Genomic DNA, 17,450 nt, shown 5'->3' with positions numbered 1-17,450 from the left:
ACATATTACCTCAATTACCTCGACTAACTGGTGCCCCCGCACATTGACTCTGTACTGATACCCCCTGTATATAGACTCACTTGTTATTTTACTGCTGCTGTTTAATTATTTGTTACTTTAATCTATTTTTTACTCAACACTAATTTTTCTTAACACTTCTTAAAGCATTGTTGGTTAAGGGCTTGTAAAGTAAGCATTTCACTGTAAGGTCTACACCTGTTTTATTCGTGTGACAAATAAAATGTGCTTTTATTTTACATTTATTAATTAAAAATCTGAGAACGGTAAGCAATCATTTCTGATGAAAAAACACAATTGTAAAAAAATTGTGGATATAGTGTTTTGGTACTAAACTCTTCATATCTAAGCATCAAAATCGAGACCTCTATTATTCCTTAGACAAATATTGAATGTAATTTCCCCACTGAACACCCAATTAAAGAACAAGGCAAGACAAAGTGAATTCATTAAAGGACTCGCTTTACTGTCTCATTGCACTCCATACACATCCATTTGTACATTCTACAAGATGCCCATTCTTTTCAATGCACATTCAATAACAGAGTAAAACATAAAGTAATACAGTAACTTGGAACTGTAACTAGGAAAAATGCAGTAACTTGGAACTGTGAAGCATTAACTTTGAACTGTGAAGCAGTAACTTGCAACTGTGAAACAGTAACTTGGAACTGTGAAACAGTAACTTGGAACTGTGAAACAGTAACTTGGAACTGTGAAATAGTAACTTGGAACTGTGAAACAGTAACTTGGAACTGTGAAACAGTAACTTGGAACTGTGAAACAGTAACTTGGAACTGTGAAACAGTAACTTGGAAAGGTGTGGCAGTAGCGTCCCATTAGGCATACTCTGCTTGAATTAACATTGTTTCCATATTATTTTTATGAAATTACATTGAACCAATGTGGAATAGACATTGAATTGACGTCTGTGCACAGTGGGTATTTGGTATTTTATTATGGATCCCCATTAGCTGTTGCAAAAACAGCAGCTACTCTTCCTGGGGTCCACACAAAACATGAAACATAATACAGAACATTAATAGACAAGAACAGCTCATCAGTCAGTTGTGTCAGTGCAGTACATGTTGAGCGACCTTCTCTAGAAGCATGCTGAAAGTCTGTGGTTAATTTATTTACAGAGAAATAGCATTGTATTAGGTCAAACACAAAGACTTTGGAACTGTGTTGCAGTAACTTGGAAATGTGTTGTAGTAACTTGGAATTGTGTTGCAGTAACTTGGAAATGTGTTGTAGTAACTTGGAATTGTGTTGCAGTAACTTGGAAATGTGCAATAACTGTCCAGTAATGACGCCCAGTTGACACACATAGGTTTCACAATGCCAACTTCTGCTCTAAGCAAGCCTCAAGCGGCTGCAGTGTAGAAGACACAACACAGTAGAGGACCATTCATCAACAAACCCATTGGTTATTTATTTTATTTGACCTTTATTTTACTAGGCAAGTCAGTTAAGAACAAATTCTTATTTTCAATGACGGCCTAGGAACAGTGGGTTAACTGCCTGTTCAGGGGCAGAACGACAGATTTGTACCTTGTCAGCTCGGTAACCTTCCGGTTACTAGTCCAACGCTCTAACCACTAGGCTACCCTACATGGACAATACTGAAGAAACCCCTATCCTGCCTTGCCAATTTTGATCTAGAACCAGGCTAAAGAAACACAGAGGTGGAGGATAAAATATATGTTATGATTATGGATAATTCAGCAGTCATAGCTCCTATCTAGGTCCAGGACCAGACCAGGAAAAACTATGGGCTGTAGTCAAATCCTGTGATCAGGAAAAACTCTTGGCCTCATCAGTATCCCATCGACAGGTGTGGTAAACCTGATGTCTCTGTGTCATCATCCCCCATCATGTGATGCCATGGTGGCCAATGCTAGATAAACGAACACAGTGAACCACCACACTGGAAAAGTTCCTTAGAAGGGCACATGCCTGCTCTTCAGTTCAACCTCTAAGACTGGATCAAGCTGGTTTCAGCTAAAAGGTCATTATATCCCAGACTGTACTAAAATAGCTCTCAGTGGAATAAAATAGGTGCAGTGAAATGTGTTGTTTTACAGGGTCAGCCATTGTAGTACAGCACCCCTGGAGCCAATCAGGGTTAGTATAATTAAGCAATAAGGCCCGAGGGGGTGTGGTATTGGGCCAATATACCACGGCTAAGGGCTGTTCTTACGCACAACGCAACGCGGAGTGCCTGGATACAGCCCTTAGCCGTGATATACTGGCAATATACCATAAACACCTGAGGTGCCTTATTTCTATTAGAAACTGGTTACCAACGTAATTAGAGCAGTAAAAATAACACAGCTGTCAGCCAATCAGTATTCAGAGCTCAAACCACCCAGTTTATAACAAGAAATAGAGAATAAAAAAGACAGAAACAAGCAACAACTTGTGTATACAAAAACAACATGACAACACAATGAACTGGTTAAAAGGTTCAATGTTAACTAATTAAAACCTTTATCTTCAGAGAGTAGAGTCCCCTGGACTATCAAGAGGGAGGCAATTGACTTCAACATTGCATAGCAAACATACAGTACTGCAGGAGGATGTGCTTGCTAGAGCACAACACTGACTTCATTTCAGAGTACACACTTTCTGAGTACACACTTTCAGAGTACACACTGTCTTACAGCCGAGAGACACAAACTGCTATGGTAGCATTGATAGCGATATAGTCTTGAGGATTTCCCTTGTATGAAAAGCATCTCTTGCAGTATCCTCTACCGCTGATCTCACAGACTGAGATAGGTCTCAGATTGAAGCGGTCACAGATAGATCCAGAACACCACAACTACCACGAGGAGGCCACCGCCGCGAGGACCTGCACGGCCATGGAGACGCAGGGCACTTGGGCGACGACATAGGCCAGGGAGCGTGTGGGTGCCCGCAGGACACACAGGTAGGCCACTGTATGGAGCATGCGGAACAGGAAGAAGACCAGGAAGTGAGCGCGGGCCACGGCAAGCGACGGGCCAATCAGGGAGTACACAGCCCCCAGGAACAGGAAAGGGAAGATATTCTCCATGTCGTTACGGTGAGCTCTGAAACACACAAGAGAGAATATTACATTTCATGTTTTAGATGTATATATTTTTTTACATTCATTGATTGGATAAAGTCATATTTATTATCATGGATGTATGGATTTTACATGAATAACTAAGCTGTTCGCACTGACTCAACAAGTTGACAAGAATAACTTGAATACACACAACAGCTCCCCACGCTCACACATCTGTTTTGAATCAGAAGGTCATTCCTGGAGCTTACGGTATGGTCGTCTGACTCAGCCGTCTGGCACTGACCCAAGCAGTGCAAAAACCCACTTCCGCTGTGATTACTCCACACACATGCAACTTTCTCCATTAGCCAACATAAGGGAGGAGTTTAGCCTACTGAGTAACAGAAGAAAAAGCCTCCATGACCAAAGGGAGTACAAACACACAGGTTTGTTTATTCAGGTTTCTTTCTTTAAGTGAATCACTTCCTCTCTTCTAAATATCACTTAGGAGAAAATTCCTCTCATGGATTCCAGTCTCTGTCTCTAAATAGACCTATAGAACGTCACAATGTATGCATGGCCTTTACCAGCAGCTGTCTGAGTCAGTCATAAAACCCAAACCATGGATTATCAATCATCCTTAAAAACAGTTGTAGTGACTCAATAGTATGAATTTTCTTTAGAAGCCATTTAGACATTCCAATGAAATCAGATGTGCTGAGAAAAAGGAAGAGGATGGCTGTATGTAATCTCTGAGAAGTGCAGCGTGTTATTCATCTTGCTTTGTTGAATTCAAGTACCACTCCAACCAATCAACATCAAGACATGGTAAACTCCCATGGTGTAATCTAAATAGAATAGACCCTTGAATGTTTGATTATTTTGGCAGAGTTGTTAGGAGTTTAAGATTGATAGGAGTACAGACTGAGACCAGAGAGGAAAAGGAGATGTAAGAGGGTTTACTCCGCCCAAAATCTGTCCAATCTGTCCAGATCAATATTTACACTAAACTATATGGAATTGTTTTAAGAAGGTCATACCAAGGATCATTTAGCTATTTGATTTTGAATTTTAAGACCCCATCAAAAAAAAATATTAAAACATTATTTTATGGGGAAAAAAAGTGGGCCTTACTGCTATTAGCCCATACAAACACATTGAATAACAGATTCACTACATGGAACAACAGACACTCCCCAAAAAATATCAAAAGGAAGTTTGTTCTGAAGTGTCTGTCCTATATCTGAGAGATATAATAAAGATAACTCCATATTCTTGCCATTAAAACAGTCTCCATATATAATGCCATTAATTTGGGGGACCTTCAGACGAGTCTTGTGAGGACTGTGGACGTCCTAGCGCAAAACAACCAACATGTACAGTGTACATGTTTGTGAGAGTCTCGCCTTTGCTCAGAGTCACATTAGTGTGTGTGTAGGCCAAACGGTTGGGACGCTACCGACAGAAGTTGGCAGATGGGCTGTACCGACTTCAGACGAGTCTCCTGAGACTTGTGGAGGTCATAGAGCACAACGGAGAACATCATTGAGAGTCTCATCTTTCCATAGAGGGGTCATAATAGTTTGTAAGCAAAACCGTTCGGACACTACAGATGATTTTGTGAGAAGACCGATTTTCTGAATGTCTCATGGTCTGACAAGCAGCGCTCTACCTCTGTCACCTTTCACCACAGATGTGGAAATTATATCTCTAGCTTAAACTGACAAATTGTTATGGGGATTTTTTTATTATGCTAATTAAATTTCAGCGGGGGCATGGAGATCGACAGGGGGATTTAATGCTGTTCGTGGAGAATCTTAATTGGACCTAACTGATACCAGTCACAGAGCATTCCATTGTATTGCGCATCAGTGCATGAATGCCTGCTCAGCTCATCACATTTTACATCATCAATGAGTCGAGTCAGAAAGGGCCTCATGTGAGGGGAGAAAATAGGGGAAAGTTTTCAGTGTTCACTAGAAAAATTGTTTTTTTCTGCTGTCGTGGATCATTTCCTGTCTAGTTAAAACAACACAGACACTGAACCATATCCCCGGCCCCAGGATGGATAACAAACGTCTGTGAAATAAAAATGAAAGTGCCACAAATGATCTCTAAAGAGTTCAACCAGCTCCAGGTAAAATTCTCCATTTACATGTTTGGTTGTCACATGGAATGTGGGGTTGGTTGTCACTATCAACATTGCCACTGCCAGTATACAATAAATCCCACGCTCTTTGTGATGGTGCTATAAAGAGCTCCCTTCATTGCCTCTCTCTCACACACAAACAGCACACACACACACATTTACTCAAAATGTCATGTTATTCTCAAGGCATTAAAATACTGAATTTTGTTAGGAATATAGTTTGATTAAAGAAAAGCTATTGCTAAGACTGTTTTCTATATTGCTTAATTTCCTGTTACAAGAGGAATACCTTGCAAACATTGTGACAACCAACCCCATACTCTGTATGACATCCAACCCAGAGTGTGTTTGATGGCTTATAACTCCATGTTGGAATAAGACATGAGGATAAAGAGTCCCCACAAGTATTGAACGTTACTGGTGCTGAGAAATACACCAAAAAAGTGTGACAACCAACCCGGTCTCCACTACTGTTGAACATTATATTGCTACCACCAATGTCAATAGGCTAGGGCTAGGCTACAATACAATCTGAGAACAGCAATCGCTCTTCTCACCTTCGGCACCGTTCTACGTCCGGATCCTCTCTGTAGTACTGGACGCCGCCGTGTCTCTGCGCATCCTCTGGGTTAGCGAAAGCCTTCACAGGAGAGAGAGAGATAATTCACAAATAGCCTGACCAACGTTTATACAGCGCCGTACTTTACTTTTGTAACTAAGATGTATTCAAACCATAGATCAAATACCGAACTAGCCTAATAAACTGTTAACTGCGAAGTGTCTTACCTTTTTACGAAGCCTGACTTGTCCAGTGATGATTGCTATGATGTACATCTTGATGACCAGGAGAACACTATAGAAAACAAAACAGGAAAAAGCCTCGTTCTCCAACATGATTGTTTGGTATGGTCTTCCAATTCACAGGTGAAATACGGCTGTGTTATCGACGTCTGCGGTTGGAGAGTTGTTCGTGCTCATGGAGCCTAACTGGAAAGTATGGAGCGGGATGGAGCACCAGGACTCAACACTTTCACTGACGCACATTTTGGAGGGGCTGGTCTGGTGCTTCTCTCTCTCTCTCGCTCTCTCTCTCTCTCTCTCTCTCTCTCTCTCTTTCCCTCTAGCCACGGTTATACACCTTGTGGGTTTTGTGATCTGATCAATGTGGTCCAATCACTATCTGATCAAGGTTTGTCACATCTACACATTCTATTAAAATGTGTATATTACCTGCACACCGCCTCCACATTGCAATATGTTTGACTGATATTATAAAACAATGATATGAATTCATTTATTTTAAGACAATTACTGATGCCATAAGTCAATGCTACTACCTGTCAGTGATTATTTAGGCCTGCATTATACATTTTTGAAATGGTTTGACCAACCAGATCTGTTTACACATGATTGATATCCATATATTAATGGGTCCCTAACTACCTCCGGAGGTGGTCAAGTGGATCATGCATCTTTTAACTGTCGACACCTGTCTAAAAATGTGGGCATCAAGATCAGGACAAAGGACGCATGTCAGTACCAGCTATACATATTTTTACTGAAGTACTTTACACCACTGCTCCTAACCATGCGTTACATCAGGATGTAGGATGTTTGAACAGGGCTTTTCGCATGGAATTTTCAGAATGCTTGCGTTCGGGATGTTTGAAATGCTGCAAGTTGTGTGGAGCGTGTGCAAAAGTAGGTGTGCGCGCCGAGCTTCAAAGAGAGTTTGAGGAATGAGAGCTGCGCTCCTCTCTCCTGAAGAACAACTTCCCCTTAATGTTCCCTAGTTACGCCGTGATTGACTAAGTCTTCTGTCACTAATGGGGACACTACATCACCGCCAAATCTAAGGGTAGCGCTCGAAAATTCAAGCAAAGTAATACTAAGTGTATGTTGTGTAGCAAGCTGTTAGTATCCCATGTGCATCACCCTAATAATTTGGTCCCTTTCCTCCTCATAACTTAGCCTACTGTTCTGATTTGGTGGTGCACATGTAGCCTTTAGCCTGTTTTAGAAAAATGTAATCATCAAATATTTTAAGAGCTTTCATTGTCTGCTTATATGCCCCTTTTATTTATCCTATGGTTCTGACTTGGTGTACAGGGAGAATACTGTAAGAACGGCCTATGTTCTGAATTCTGTCGCTGTACATTTCAAAAGTGCTGAACAAATAGTTATATTGACTACGTCTGTCCTAGCTCGCTCATTAACGTCTTAATCTAAATTATCTGCTCGTCGTCCCCTTATGCCATAGTTTGTACATCTCAATTGTCAGTAGAAACCACATTTGTTTAAGTAAGTCAGCAGAACAGCTATGTTTTTTTTAAAGGCAGTAATGAAGCTGAATGAACTGTTTCGCTGCCAGACAAGGCTCGGATAATAACCAGGTGTAGCAGTGGTAGGGTGTTGGGACTCTGCTGTTGGGATTCTGCTGTTGGGACAGCTTTATGTAGGCCCTAACAGTTTGTGGGCAACCTTTGTCACCGTTATAATGCAATTAATGTATTGTTAAGTGTTGTGTTGTGTCTTTGCTGGCATGCATCTAAAAATATATATTTTTAGTTTGCCCCAATATTTACATGCTAAAATTGCCACTGTTTCCTTCTAATGAGGGACGGATTTAGAATTGAATAGTACTGGATAGCTAGGCCTACTGTCGCCAGGATATGCACCTGGGATAAGGACTAAGGGATGTTTCGTCAGCCTTTTAAAAAGGCAGCAGCGAAACGTGGGGGCTGCCTGATCTATATTGAATTCAATAAATGTGAAAGACTAATCAATAACAAACTAGTCTTTGATAGGCTAAATGAGCTAAATGAGCCCAGTCAAATCAGGATGACGAGGACCAGAGAAGGTGATTCTAGGCGCACAGAGAGTTTAAAAGGGCAATCTGCAATTGTTACATCCAGTTTTGGACTTATTGATATACATATTGATTCTTTGAATAATATAACTTATAAATGCCTCATGAGCTTAGTTCAACTGTCTTACCCCATCAGAGCCCAAAAGATAAGCTTGTTTTACTCCCATGTTTGTAAACAATGAAAATGTTAACAAAGACTATATAGCTTCAAAACGTAGTTAAATCATTTTGATATCATGGATGGTCAGTCTTTGCATCCATAGCTCTGTCTATGTGCTTGAAAGTGGTTACATTTTTCCAGGCCCATCCCTCAACTGTTTACCAAAACACAGGTGGGTAGAACACTTTGTTATTGTTTCAATTAAGGACTCTAGCTATGTTTTGAGGCTATATACAGTGTTTGTTTACACTGACATTGTTTATCAGCACTGGAGTAAAACAATCTGGGGTACGACAGTTGAAGTAAGCTCATGATGGGGTGCTGGTATGGTACAGCAGTACTGGGCTGGTGTGGCTGTGCCTTCCCAGTCCACCACTGGGCTTATCTCTGCTGGACATAACTTTTGTTTGTAGCGAATGAGGGCAGAGAAACAGCAGGAGCGGGACTTGAACCAGCAACTTCATGGTGCTATGGAGCGCTGTGCCAGAAAATCTGTCCAGCATGAGCTAAAGTGGCCCCCGAAAACCCTGGGTTGACAATGAGAGAGAGGTCTCTATATCCTTCTCAGAGACCCTGACAGAAGTATACAAAATACACATCATAACACTAACACAGCAGTGTGTACAATCATCACAATGCAGACATCCAAATGATGTCAGAGTTAATAGACTGGTGTTTACCAGAAATGTCAAACTTGTCAACACTAAAGCTCTCTAATTGACTTTGGCAGAATAACTTGTTGCATTTCATGGCGACTGTTTCTTCTGCCATAAAGGGCCCTAAAGTCCTTCACTCTTAATATAGAAAGACTCAAAACACCATCATTGCGTAGTGAAACCATGAGAAGTAGTGTACCTAAGCTGAGATCTGGTGTTTGAATGTAAACCCAATGGAAGTGTTCTGATTCACTGAATGGATTTCAAAACAGAATGGAAGTACTCTGAAACACCCAAAGTGGTTCTTCATTCTGAATCATTGTGTTTTTAAGAGAGGTTTGTGAAAACACTTTTTGGTGTTTCAGTGCATGTAAAAGGCATCATCAAAATACAAAAACAATGTATAATGGCCTGTCTCTCTCATCCAATAAAATGCTTTATAGCATAAATATTGATTGGTGCTGATTTTCAGTAGATATTTTTATTAAAATTTTAAAGAAAACAATGGATTTTTTTTTTTTTCCTAGGGTAGACTTTGGCACTTATTATAGGCTACAGTTGCCAGGCCCATTCTGACATCATAAATAATGTACAACTGTTCAATCCAAACATTTAGGACTATGTAAGATAGCAGATGTAACAAGAGTTAACATGTGTAAAGTGGGCCTTCATCACTGGTTTTCATGTGAGGACAGAAGGTAGATGTGAACAAGGGTCTCCTGCTTGTCAAAAGACTGCCTTGGTGCACTGTGCCAGTCTTTAACATGGACTCATGTTAAGTCCGTGTTAGATCAACTTCCCACTTGGTACACACTGTTTTAATCAATGCTGTTTCCACGTAATTTAAATGAAATTACATTAAACCCGTGTTTAAAAGACATCTGTGCCCAGTGGGTTATCTTAAGTCTGAATCGGCCTTATAGATAATAATTAAAACATGTCTGTGCTTTGCTTATTAAAAACAAGAGGAGACAGAGAAGGAGTGAAAGTTGGCAAGGTGGAAGTGGGAAATGAACCATGAACTGCTGGGGCAGTAAGATGGGAGTCGTTTCTTTGTAATTTTACCCACTCAACCACACAGCCGGGAACCATGTGAGGAACTTGGGCCCCAATATCAGAAGCAAAATGTGTACTTTGAACAATGTGCTACCGTACTGTTCAGAATTCACCTGGTCTGTAGCCTGGAGGAGGAGAGAAAGCATTCGTGGCAGGTACGCCCTCTAGCAAACTCTATGGTCAAGTATAAAAACAGGCAAGTTTGCAAGCACCTCCCCTGTATTCGGGTCCTTCACAAATTCAGACAGGAGAGAGCACACCAAACGCACAGACAAAACTATCCAAAATAATCCAAGAAAGTATGGATCCGTGCTATCCGGGATCCTTAAATTGAAAATAGTTAAGGTAAGGGTTTAGGGTAGGGACGTCTCAAGGATCTCAGATAGCACTGACCATGAAAGTATGTGTCAAGGAAAACGTGAGTACAAAATGTTATGCTGGAGGGTAAGCGCGTTGTGCCAGTAACTGAACGGTTGCTGGATCGAATCCCCGAACTGACAAGGTACAAATATGTCGTTCTGCCCCTGAGCAAGGCAATTAACCCACTGTTCACCGGGCGTCGACGACGTGGATGTTGATTATTAAGGCAACCCCCGCACCTCTCTGATTCAGAGGGGTTGGGTTAAATGCATTGTTGTACAACTGACTAGGTATCCCCCTTTCCCTTTGTGACACTAAGGAAACAGAAAAGGAATTAATTCAATAAGAACAATGCTAATAGAATAAATCAAACAGCCATTTTGATTAATTGATTCGTTTTCAAATAAAATAACATTTTATGCGTCGAATACAAGTGCAGACTTTACTTTGAAATGCGTACTTACATTCAACAATGCAGAGTTAAAAAGTAAACAAAAGGTTTTTTAATAAAGGAAATGGTAACAAATATAAAATAACAATAACGATGCTACAGTGCCTTCAGAACACTTGACTTGGGTTGTGTTATAGCCTGAATTTAAAATGGATACAATTTAGATATGTCACTGGCCTACACATTATAACCCATAATGTCAAAATGGAATAATGTTTTTTATTTAGCAAATTAATCAAATGAAACCCGAATTGTCTTTAGTCAAAGTATTCAACCCCGTTTATGGCTAGCCTAAATAAGTTCAGGAGTAAAAATGTGCTTAAGTCACATAAGTTAAGGATTCACTTTGTGTCCAATAATAGAGTTTAACATGATTACTGAATGAATACCTCATCTCTGTACCCGATACATTCAATTATCTGTAAGGTCCCTCAGTCCAGCAGTTAATTTCAAACACAGGTGGTGCTGAATTTCTTTGCAGCGCTACAGACTGGTTGCCACCCTACAGATGGCTATATCAGTCCGCTAATACAGGACTTGTAAAGGCCAAGTGCACTACTTTTGTGATATATATATTTTTTTTAAATTTCTATTATGGGATTTTTCAGGGGATGATGCAGCACCCTCAGTACCCCTACTTCCCACAGCTATGACTGTATATACAAGGAGTACCAGTACCGAGTCTATGTGCAGGGGTACGAGGCGGTAGTCATTTAGACAGGTTACCGTGGCGTTCTTGGGCACAGGGACTATGGTGGTCTGCTTGGAACATGTAGGCATTACAGATTGGGTCAGGGAGAGGTTGAAAATGTCGTGAAGGCACTTTCCAGCTGGTCAGTGCATGCTCTGAGTATGCGTCCTGATAATCCGTCTGGCCCTGCGGCTTTGTTAATATTGACCTGTTTAAAGGTCTTACATCGGCTACGGAGAGTGTGATCACACAATTGTCCGGAACAGCTGAAGCTCTCACGCATGGTTCAGTGTTGCTTGCCTCTAAGCGAGCATAGAAGGCATTTAGCTCGTCTGGAAGGCTTGCGTCACTTGGCAGCTCTTGGTTGGGTTTCCCTTAATATTATACATTTGATGATAACCAAATTATGCACTCATGTATTATTGCTTGCTATATGTCTGTCTCCCTGCAAAAAAACATGCATACATATTACGTTACCCACCGGCTGGCCAATCCTAACCAAATCAAGACAAGAATCAGACTAACGCCAACTGAACTGTCAATCATATCATCTAACTCAACTGTACTGTGATTCAATCCATCTGCGCAACCTTTAATGGCATCATCTGAATATTAAGACAGTTTAAATTTATTAGCATGATAGTAGATCATATTGAGCCCTGGGCTGAAGTTTGTAGAAGTGCTACTGCTAACATTAGAAGTCATTGCCTGTATTGATTTTTGAAGAATATTAATGATAAATAACAGATCTTTGAACTCAGTATACACATGTGAAAGACCCGTTTTGTAATTTGATAATTTGAAATTAAGCTTCTAAATCCTGTTTAAAAGTAATGTTGTACTCATTATCTTGGACAAAATTATTCATTTGTGTTTTCACAACTTTGTTTGAGAATACTGTACATTTGACCTTTTGGAATGACCAATGAGGAGTTTATAAACATACAAGAACATGGAATATACAATAAGGGCGGGCTTTCATTTACATTATTTGGAAACTCCAAAAGTAGGGAACTAATTCTGCACAAGACAGGACTCAAAACACCGTCATAGTGTTAAGTAGCTTTAGAGAGAGGAAACAACACCAAAAGAGAAGGGATCCAATTCTGCACCACACAGGACTCGAAATACCATAAATGTTTTCAATCTTTTCCAGGTTAGTGCTCCCAGTCTCTGGCAAGGTGCTGCACAACTCCTGACTCTGTGGTGTTACAACACACCATGTTGTGTTTCAGAACACCTCAGGATGAATTGTTTAGTACATCTTAAATCTGTCCCAATACCCTCACAACCATGTTTCAATACTCTAGCAACGTTAAGGTTTCCTCTGCTTTAAGGTGGTGGCAGCTCAGTTGCCACTAGTTTTGTTACAAAGCACTTCATTTTAACAGTATTATATGAACTGTTCTAAGATCAGTATTCACAATTTTAGTCACTTTTCCACAACCTGACTGAGAACAACACTGATTTGGTGTCAGTTCCTGTGGGCCAAGTCAAACCACTGGTATGGTTTTAAGTGACTTACAGTTGAGTTGGGGGGTGCATGCATTTTTTTGTAAGTGTTTTTGATCATTTTGATCCCTGCAGGAATTGAACCCATAACCTTGGCCTTGCTATCACCAAGCTCTTACCAACTGACCACACCAAGCAGACATTAGTGCGCAAGGCACAACTACTGGATTATGTTCATTCTTTTATGGTAACAAAATATTCCTATCCATGAAAGGAGAGTTGGTTCTTTTTTTTTTTCTCTGGCTCTGAATCTCTAGCCTTGTTATTAGTAGTTTAACCAGGCTACAGGACAGAGTTATGTGCGTAGCTGCACAGCGTCTGTACACATCTTTGCCAAAATAGGGGCTGGTGTTGTATAATATACAACAGCTTTTCCCCTCACCCCCATTTTAACAGAGCGACGTCAAGGCATTCCTAAGCAGTGTGTTCAGACTGACACACTGGAAGAGCCTTAATAGAAAATCTTAGACAGGACTGTATAAACAAGCTGTAATAAGACACTGACAGCATTTCAATGTTAGATTTATTGTAGACTGATTAGGGCCCAGAGTGTTTCACTTGAACTGACCTGGAAAAACTCCAGGTGCTAGTTATAGGCAGGGTTGGGAAGGTAACTTTCTAAATGTAATCCACTAGTTACCTGTCAATGTTCTGCTGGTAACATAACTGATTAGTTAGTTCTTTGTAATCAGATTAGATGTAATTTATTACATGTTTCTCTACAACCCTGGTTATAGGCTATATTTTCCTGGTCAGGTCCGTAGTCAAAAAACTCTTGGCTGTATTGACACGGTGAGTGTGAGTCTTGACAAAAAGGCCACATCATTGTGGGATGTTTTGAGAGTTCTGAGAAAAGCTTTCTTATTCCCCCTAACAAAATAATACAGATGAGAAATAATAAATACTGATCAATAATGGACATTTTAATCACTCACATACACACAGAGAGGATTAGCCAACGTATTTATGTTGGGTTTACATGTTGTCCATTTTCTTCGCAGATTACACATTCGTCTTTTGCTTTTAACCCCCCACATCCATGCCTGAGGGGTTGGAAGCCAGGGTCAGCCACAGTGCAGTAACCATGGAGCAGATTTGGGGGTGAAGTGCTTTGCTCAAGGGCACATTTGAACTAGCAACCGTCCGGTTTCTGGCCCGCCTCTCTAACCTCTAGGCTACCTGCCGCCCAAGTGTCAGTCATCCGTCTCTTGCCAGTCCATGGTGAAGGAGCTGCCGGTGGTGCTGTTGTGACTGTTGTTGTCATCACAGCAGTCCTCTGCATCAGAGAAGGAGGACATGTAGTGGAGGCTGGTGACTCTGTGGTAGCCCCCCTGGAGCACCTTGGGGAGGGCAGTCTGTTCCATGGCCCTGCGGCTGGTTCTCCTCACCGACACGCTCCACATGTCAATCAACTGAGAACACATGGCACAGCCCATGGTTGCTTTATGGAGAGGGACAAACACAGTGGACCTGACACACAAACGGTGGACTTGACACACAGTGGAGGTTAGATGCTGATATACACACACACACGTTATGTCACTCATTCACACAGACAGACACAGGTAACCATTAGATACCTGATGTCACTCACACTTATTGACAGACGGACAGACATGACAGAGTCACTGACACGCACACTTCTTGCACAGTGGCATAATCTGACTCAGGCCTGAGTCAGTGAGAGCGCGAGCGTGGACTCAGGCCTCCAGTGAGAGCGCGAGCGTGGACTCAGGCCTCCAGTGAGAGCGCGAGCGTGAACTCAGGCCTCCAGTGAGAGAGCGAGCGTGTTCCCTCAGAATGTGTTTATGCCAGCACTCCTATCTGAACTCTTTGACGAGAGAGAAAGACGTGTAGCTACAATAAGAGAACAAACAGAGGGCATAAAAGAAGAGAAAGTTGGTTGTATGTCGACTGCAGCGGACAGCTGCCTCACATCCAACTCTGCCCCTGGGGCAGCTCTGAGGTCACCGCCAGTTGAGTCAAAGGGTTATGGATGAGCTCCCAGAACTTTCTCTTCTCTCTCTTTTAGTACAGATCAGATGAGGACAGGCAGCCACACAATGTCAATATTTACATCAGCTCCATCCGTTCCAAGATGGACTGTGATGAGAAGCCTAGCTCAGCCCCTAGACAGAGGACAATATATAGGGTAGCTAATGCTTCAGTGATTCTTAATTCTGCACTAGAGATAACAGATATTACTCTGATCTAGAAAGTCCTTCTCTAGTGCCAGTAAGGAGGGGAAGTGTTGGACAATGCTGCTACTCGTTGTTTATTATCTATGCATAGTCACTTCACCCCTGCCTACATGTACAAATGACCTCAACTAACCTGTACCCCCGCACACTGACTCGGTGCCGGTACCCCCTGTATAGAGCTTTGTTATTGTTATTTTGGGTATTTTCTTGAACTGCAGTGTTGATTAAGGGCTTGTAAGTAAGCATTTCACAGTGAGGTCTACACTTGTTGTATTCAGTGCATGTGACAAATAAAGTTTGATTTGATTGGATATTTGTCCCTCTCTCCTTCAAGTCAGTACATGGGTTATCGGCAGTATGGTTTACTATGGCTCTGAAAAGTGTTATTTTTCCAAATGTGGTGCTGGTCAGTCTTTGGTTATGGAAGAGTTGCTGTCGATGTGGGATCCTCAGGTCAGTTGAAGCTGGGGATGTATTTGAGCCTGAGAAAAAAGAACGAAAGAGAAGAACGAGGGGTTAATGAGTCATCTGTCTCACTCCCAATCTTTCCAGTTACTCACTGACGCCACAAGGCTATCTAATACAGACTGTGCTGCGGTAGACACACAGAGGAGTAGATGCAAACCAACAGTCTTTGTTTTTATATTATCTGTTATCCGTCTAATAAATCTTCCCTATTTCCTCATTTATACAGTCACAGACATACCCACCCCTGAGGTCAAACTGTTCATACAGTCACAGACAGACAGACATACCCACCCCTGAGGTCAAACTGTTCATACAGTCACAGACAGACAGACATACCCACCCCTGAGGTCAAACTGTTCATACAGTCACAGACAGACAGACATACCCACCCCTGAGGTCAAACTGTTCATACAGTCACAGACAGACAGACATACCCACCCCTGAGGTCAAACTGATCCATGCCAGTAATAGTAATCAGAGAAGCCTACCCTTATTTCCACCATACATTATTTTGCTATAGATATAGTTGTCATGGTAGATATATCCATTATGCACATTACCCTGCAACATACATTACCCTAATGCCATGAGTTGCAGGACATCCTACTTTGTGTGACATACATTTTATCTTACATAAGAATATGAAAATACACAATTTTTGTATTTCCATGTCATCTATTAGAACTAATAATTAAACCAGTCAGTTTAACCAGATAAGAGCATTGTAATGTACTGGCAGTAGATATGAACCTGTCTGGATGACGACATCACGAGCAGCCTTTGTGCATCGTGCAAAGACATCCAAATTAGCCAATGATGTCAGCCGCTGGGGTGAGGACGGGACAGCCCCACCCCGTTCCATCACAGCTACGTGTACAGTAGCCAGCACAACATCCCTGTCATAAGCTCCATGTTCTTATTCAGTTATAGCAAAGGCTTAAAGTCATGCACGTAATATAGCTATTTACCCAACATCAATCAGTTATTTAATGAGGCTTGGTTTCTCCGGAAAGATGAAGTCAATATCTGGAAAGCTGAGACTCTGCCGTTAACTGAGTGTCAGAAAATGAAGTAACAGCCATTATAAACACACTATGAAATCACAGCACACCCAGATTGTGGTGGCAAAACACTGTCTGTACAGGAACATATCAGTCTAACTCTCAAATCAGACAGCTGCTGCCGAACAGTCACACATGCAGTAGTCAGATGCTGCAGTCAGAGGCACACATGACAATGTTTTGAAACAGTGGAGCGATCCAGCAGCAGCAGTCTTGTTTGGGTGGGTCAAAGAGAGAGAGAGAGGGGGGGGGGTTGATAACACAGCACCTTTAAAGACAGAGGGATTGAGAGAGAGGAGGGGGAGAGCGTGACGGAGAAGTACACATTACTTGTCTCACTCACCTTGTATGTTGTTTAACTGCTCCTGTCTGCAAAGGATGATCAGTGTGCTCCATCTCCTCTCCTCCTTCTGTTCCTTCCTCTCTCCCCTTAGTCCTCACTGTCTGGGTTAGCTTGATACAGTCAGAGCAGAGCCAGGCGTAGGGAACAAAGACTATGACATCACAGTCTCACACAGTGAGACGACACTGTTCTCTCTCCTTCACTCACTCACTCACTCACTCTCACTCTCACACACACACACACACACACACACTGTTCTCTCTCCTTCACTCACTCCCTCACTCACACACACACACAGTGTGGGATAGGTAAGTGGTCATCAATACATCAAAGTGAGACATATTGATCATATTGTGTCATGGTTCAGAATGAAAATATTTGTTAAATGGATGTCAGCAAGCAATAATTGTGTTTTCTG

The 17,450-nt window shown here is 41.6% G+C and overlaps 1 protein-coding gene and 1 long non-coding RNA gene across 2 annotated transcripts; both read right to left on the bottom strand.

The window, feature by feature from the left end:
* Window positions 1-463: 463 nt before the first annotated feature.
* On the bottom strand, window positions 464-6,239 carry LOC139408434 (prostaglandin E synthase). Its single transcript, XM_071152298.1, has 4 exons — window positions 5,991-6,239; window positions 5,762-5,844; window positions 2,291-3,095; window positions 464-2,204 (listed from the first exon to the last, which is right to left on the bottom strand). The coding sequence occupies exons 1-3, from the start codon at window positions 6,096-6,098 to the stop codon at window positions 2,846-2,848; spliced, it is 441 nt and encodes a 146-aa protein (XP_071008399.1). The 5' UTR covers window positions 6,099-6,239; the 3' UTR covers window positions 464-2,204; window positions 2,291-2,845.
* Window positions 6,240-13,468: 7,229 nt separating this feature from the next.
* On the bottom strand, window positions 13,469-17,133 carry LOC139408435 (uncharacterized). Its single transcript, XR_011634288.1, has 2 exons — window positions 17,033-17,133; window positions 13,469-15,642 (listed from the first exon to the last, which is right to left on the bottom strand). It is a non-coding gene; the product is annotated as an uncharacterized lncRNA (long non-coding RNA).
* Between the last annotated feature and the right edge of the window lie 317 nt (window positions 17,134-17,450).

This window comes from Oncorhynchus clarkii, chromosome 5 (genome assembly GCF_045791955.1).
Source record: "Oncorhynchus clarkii lewisi isolate Uvic-CL-2024 chromosome 5, UVic_Ocla_1.0, whole genome shotgun sequence".
Lineage (NCBI taxonomy): Eukaryota > Metazoa > Chordata > Actinopteri > Salmoniformes > Salmonidae > Oncorhynchus > Oncorhynchus clarkii.
This window is presented reverse-complemented; position numbering and strand designations above follow the sequence as displayed.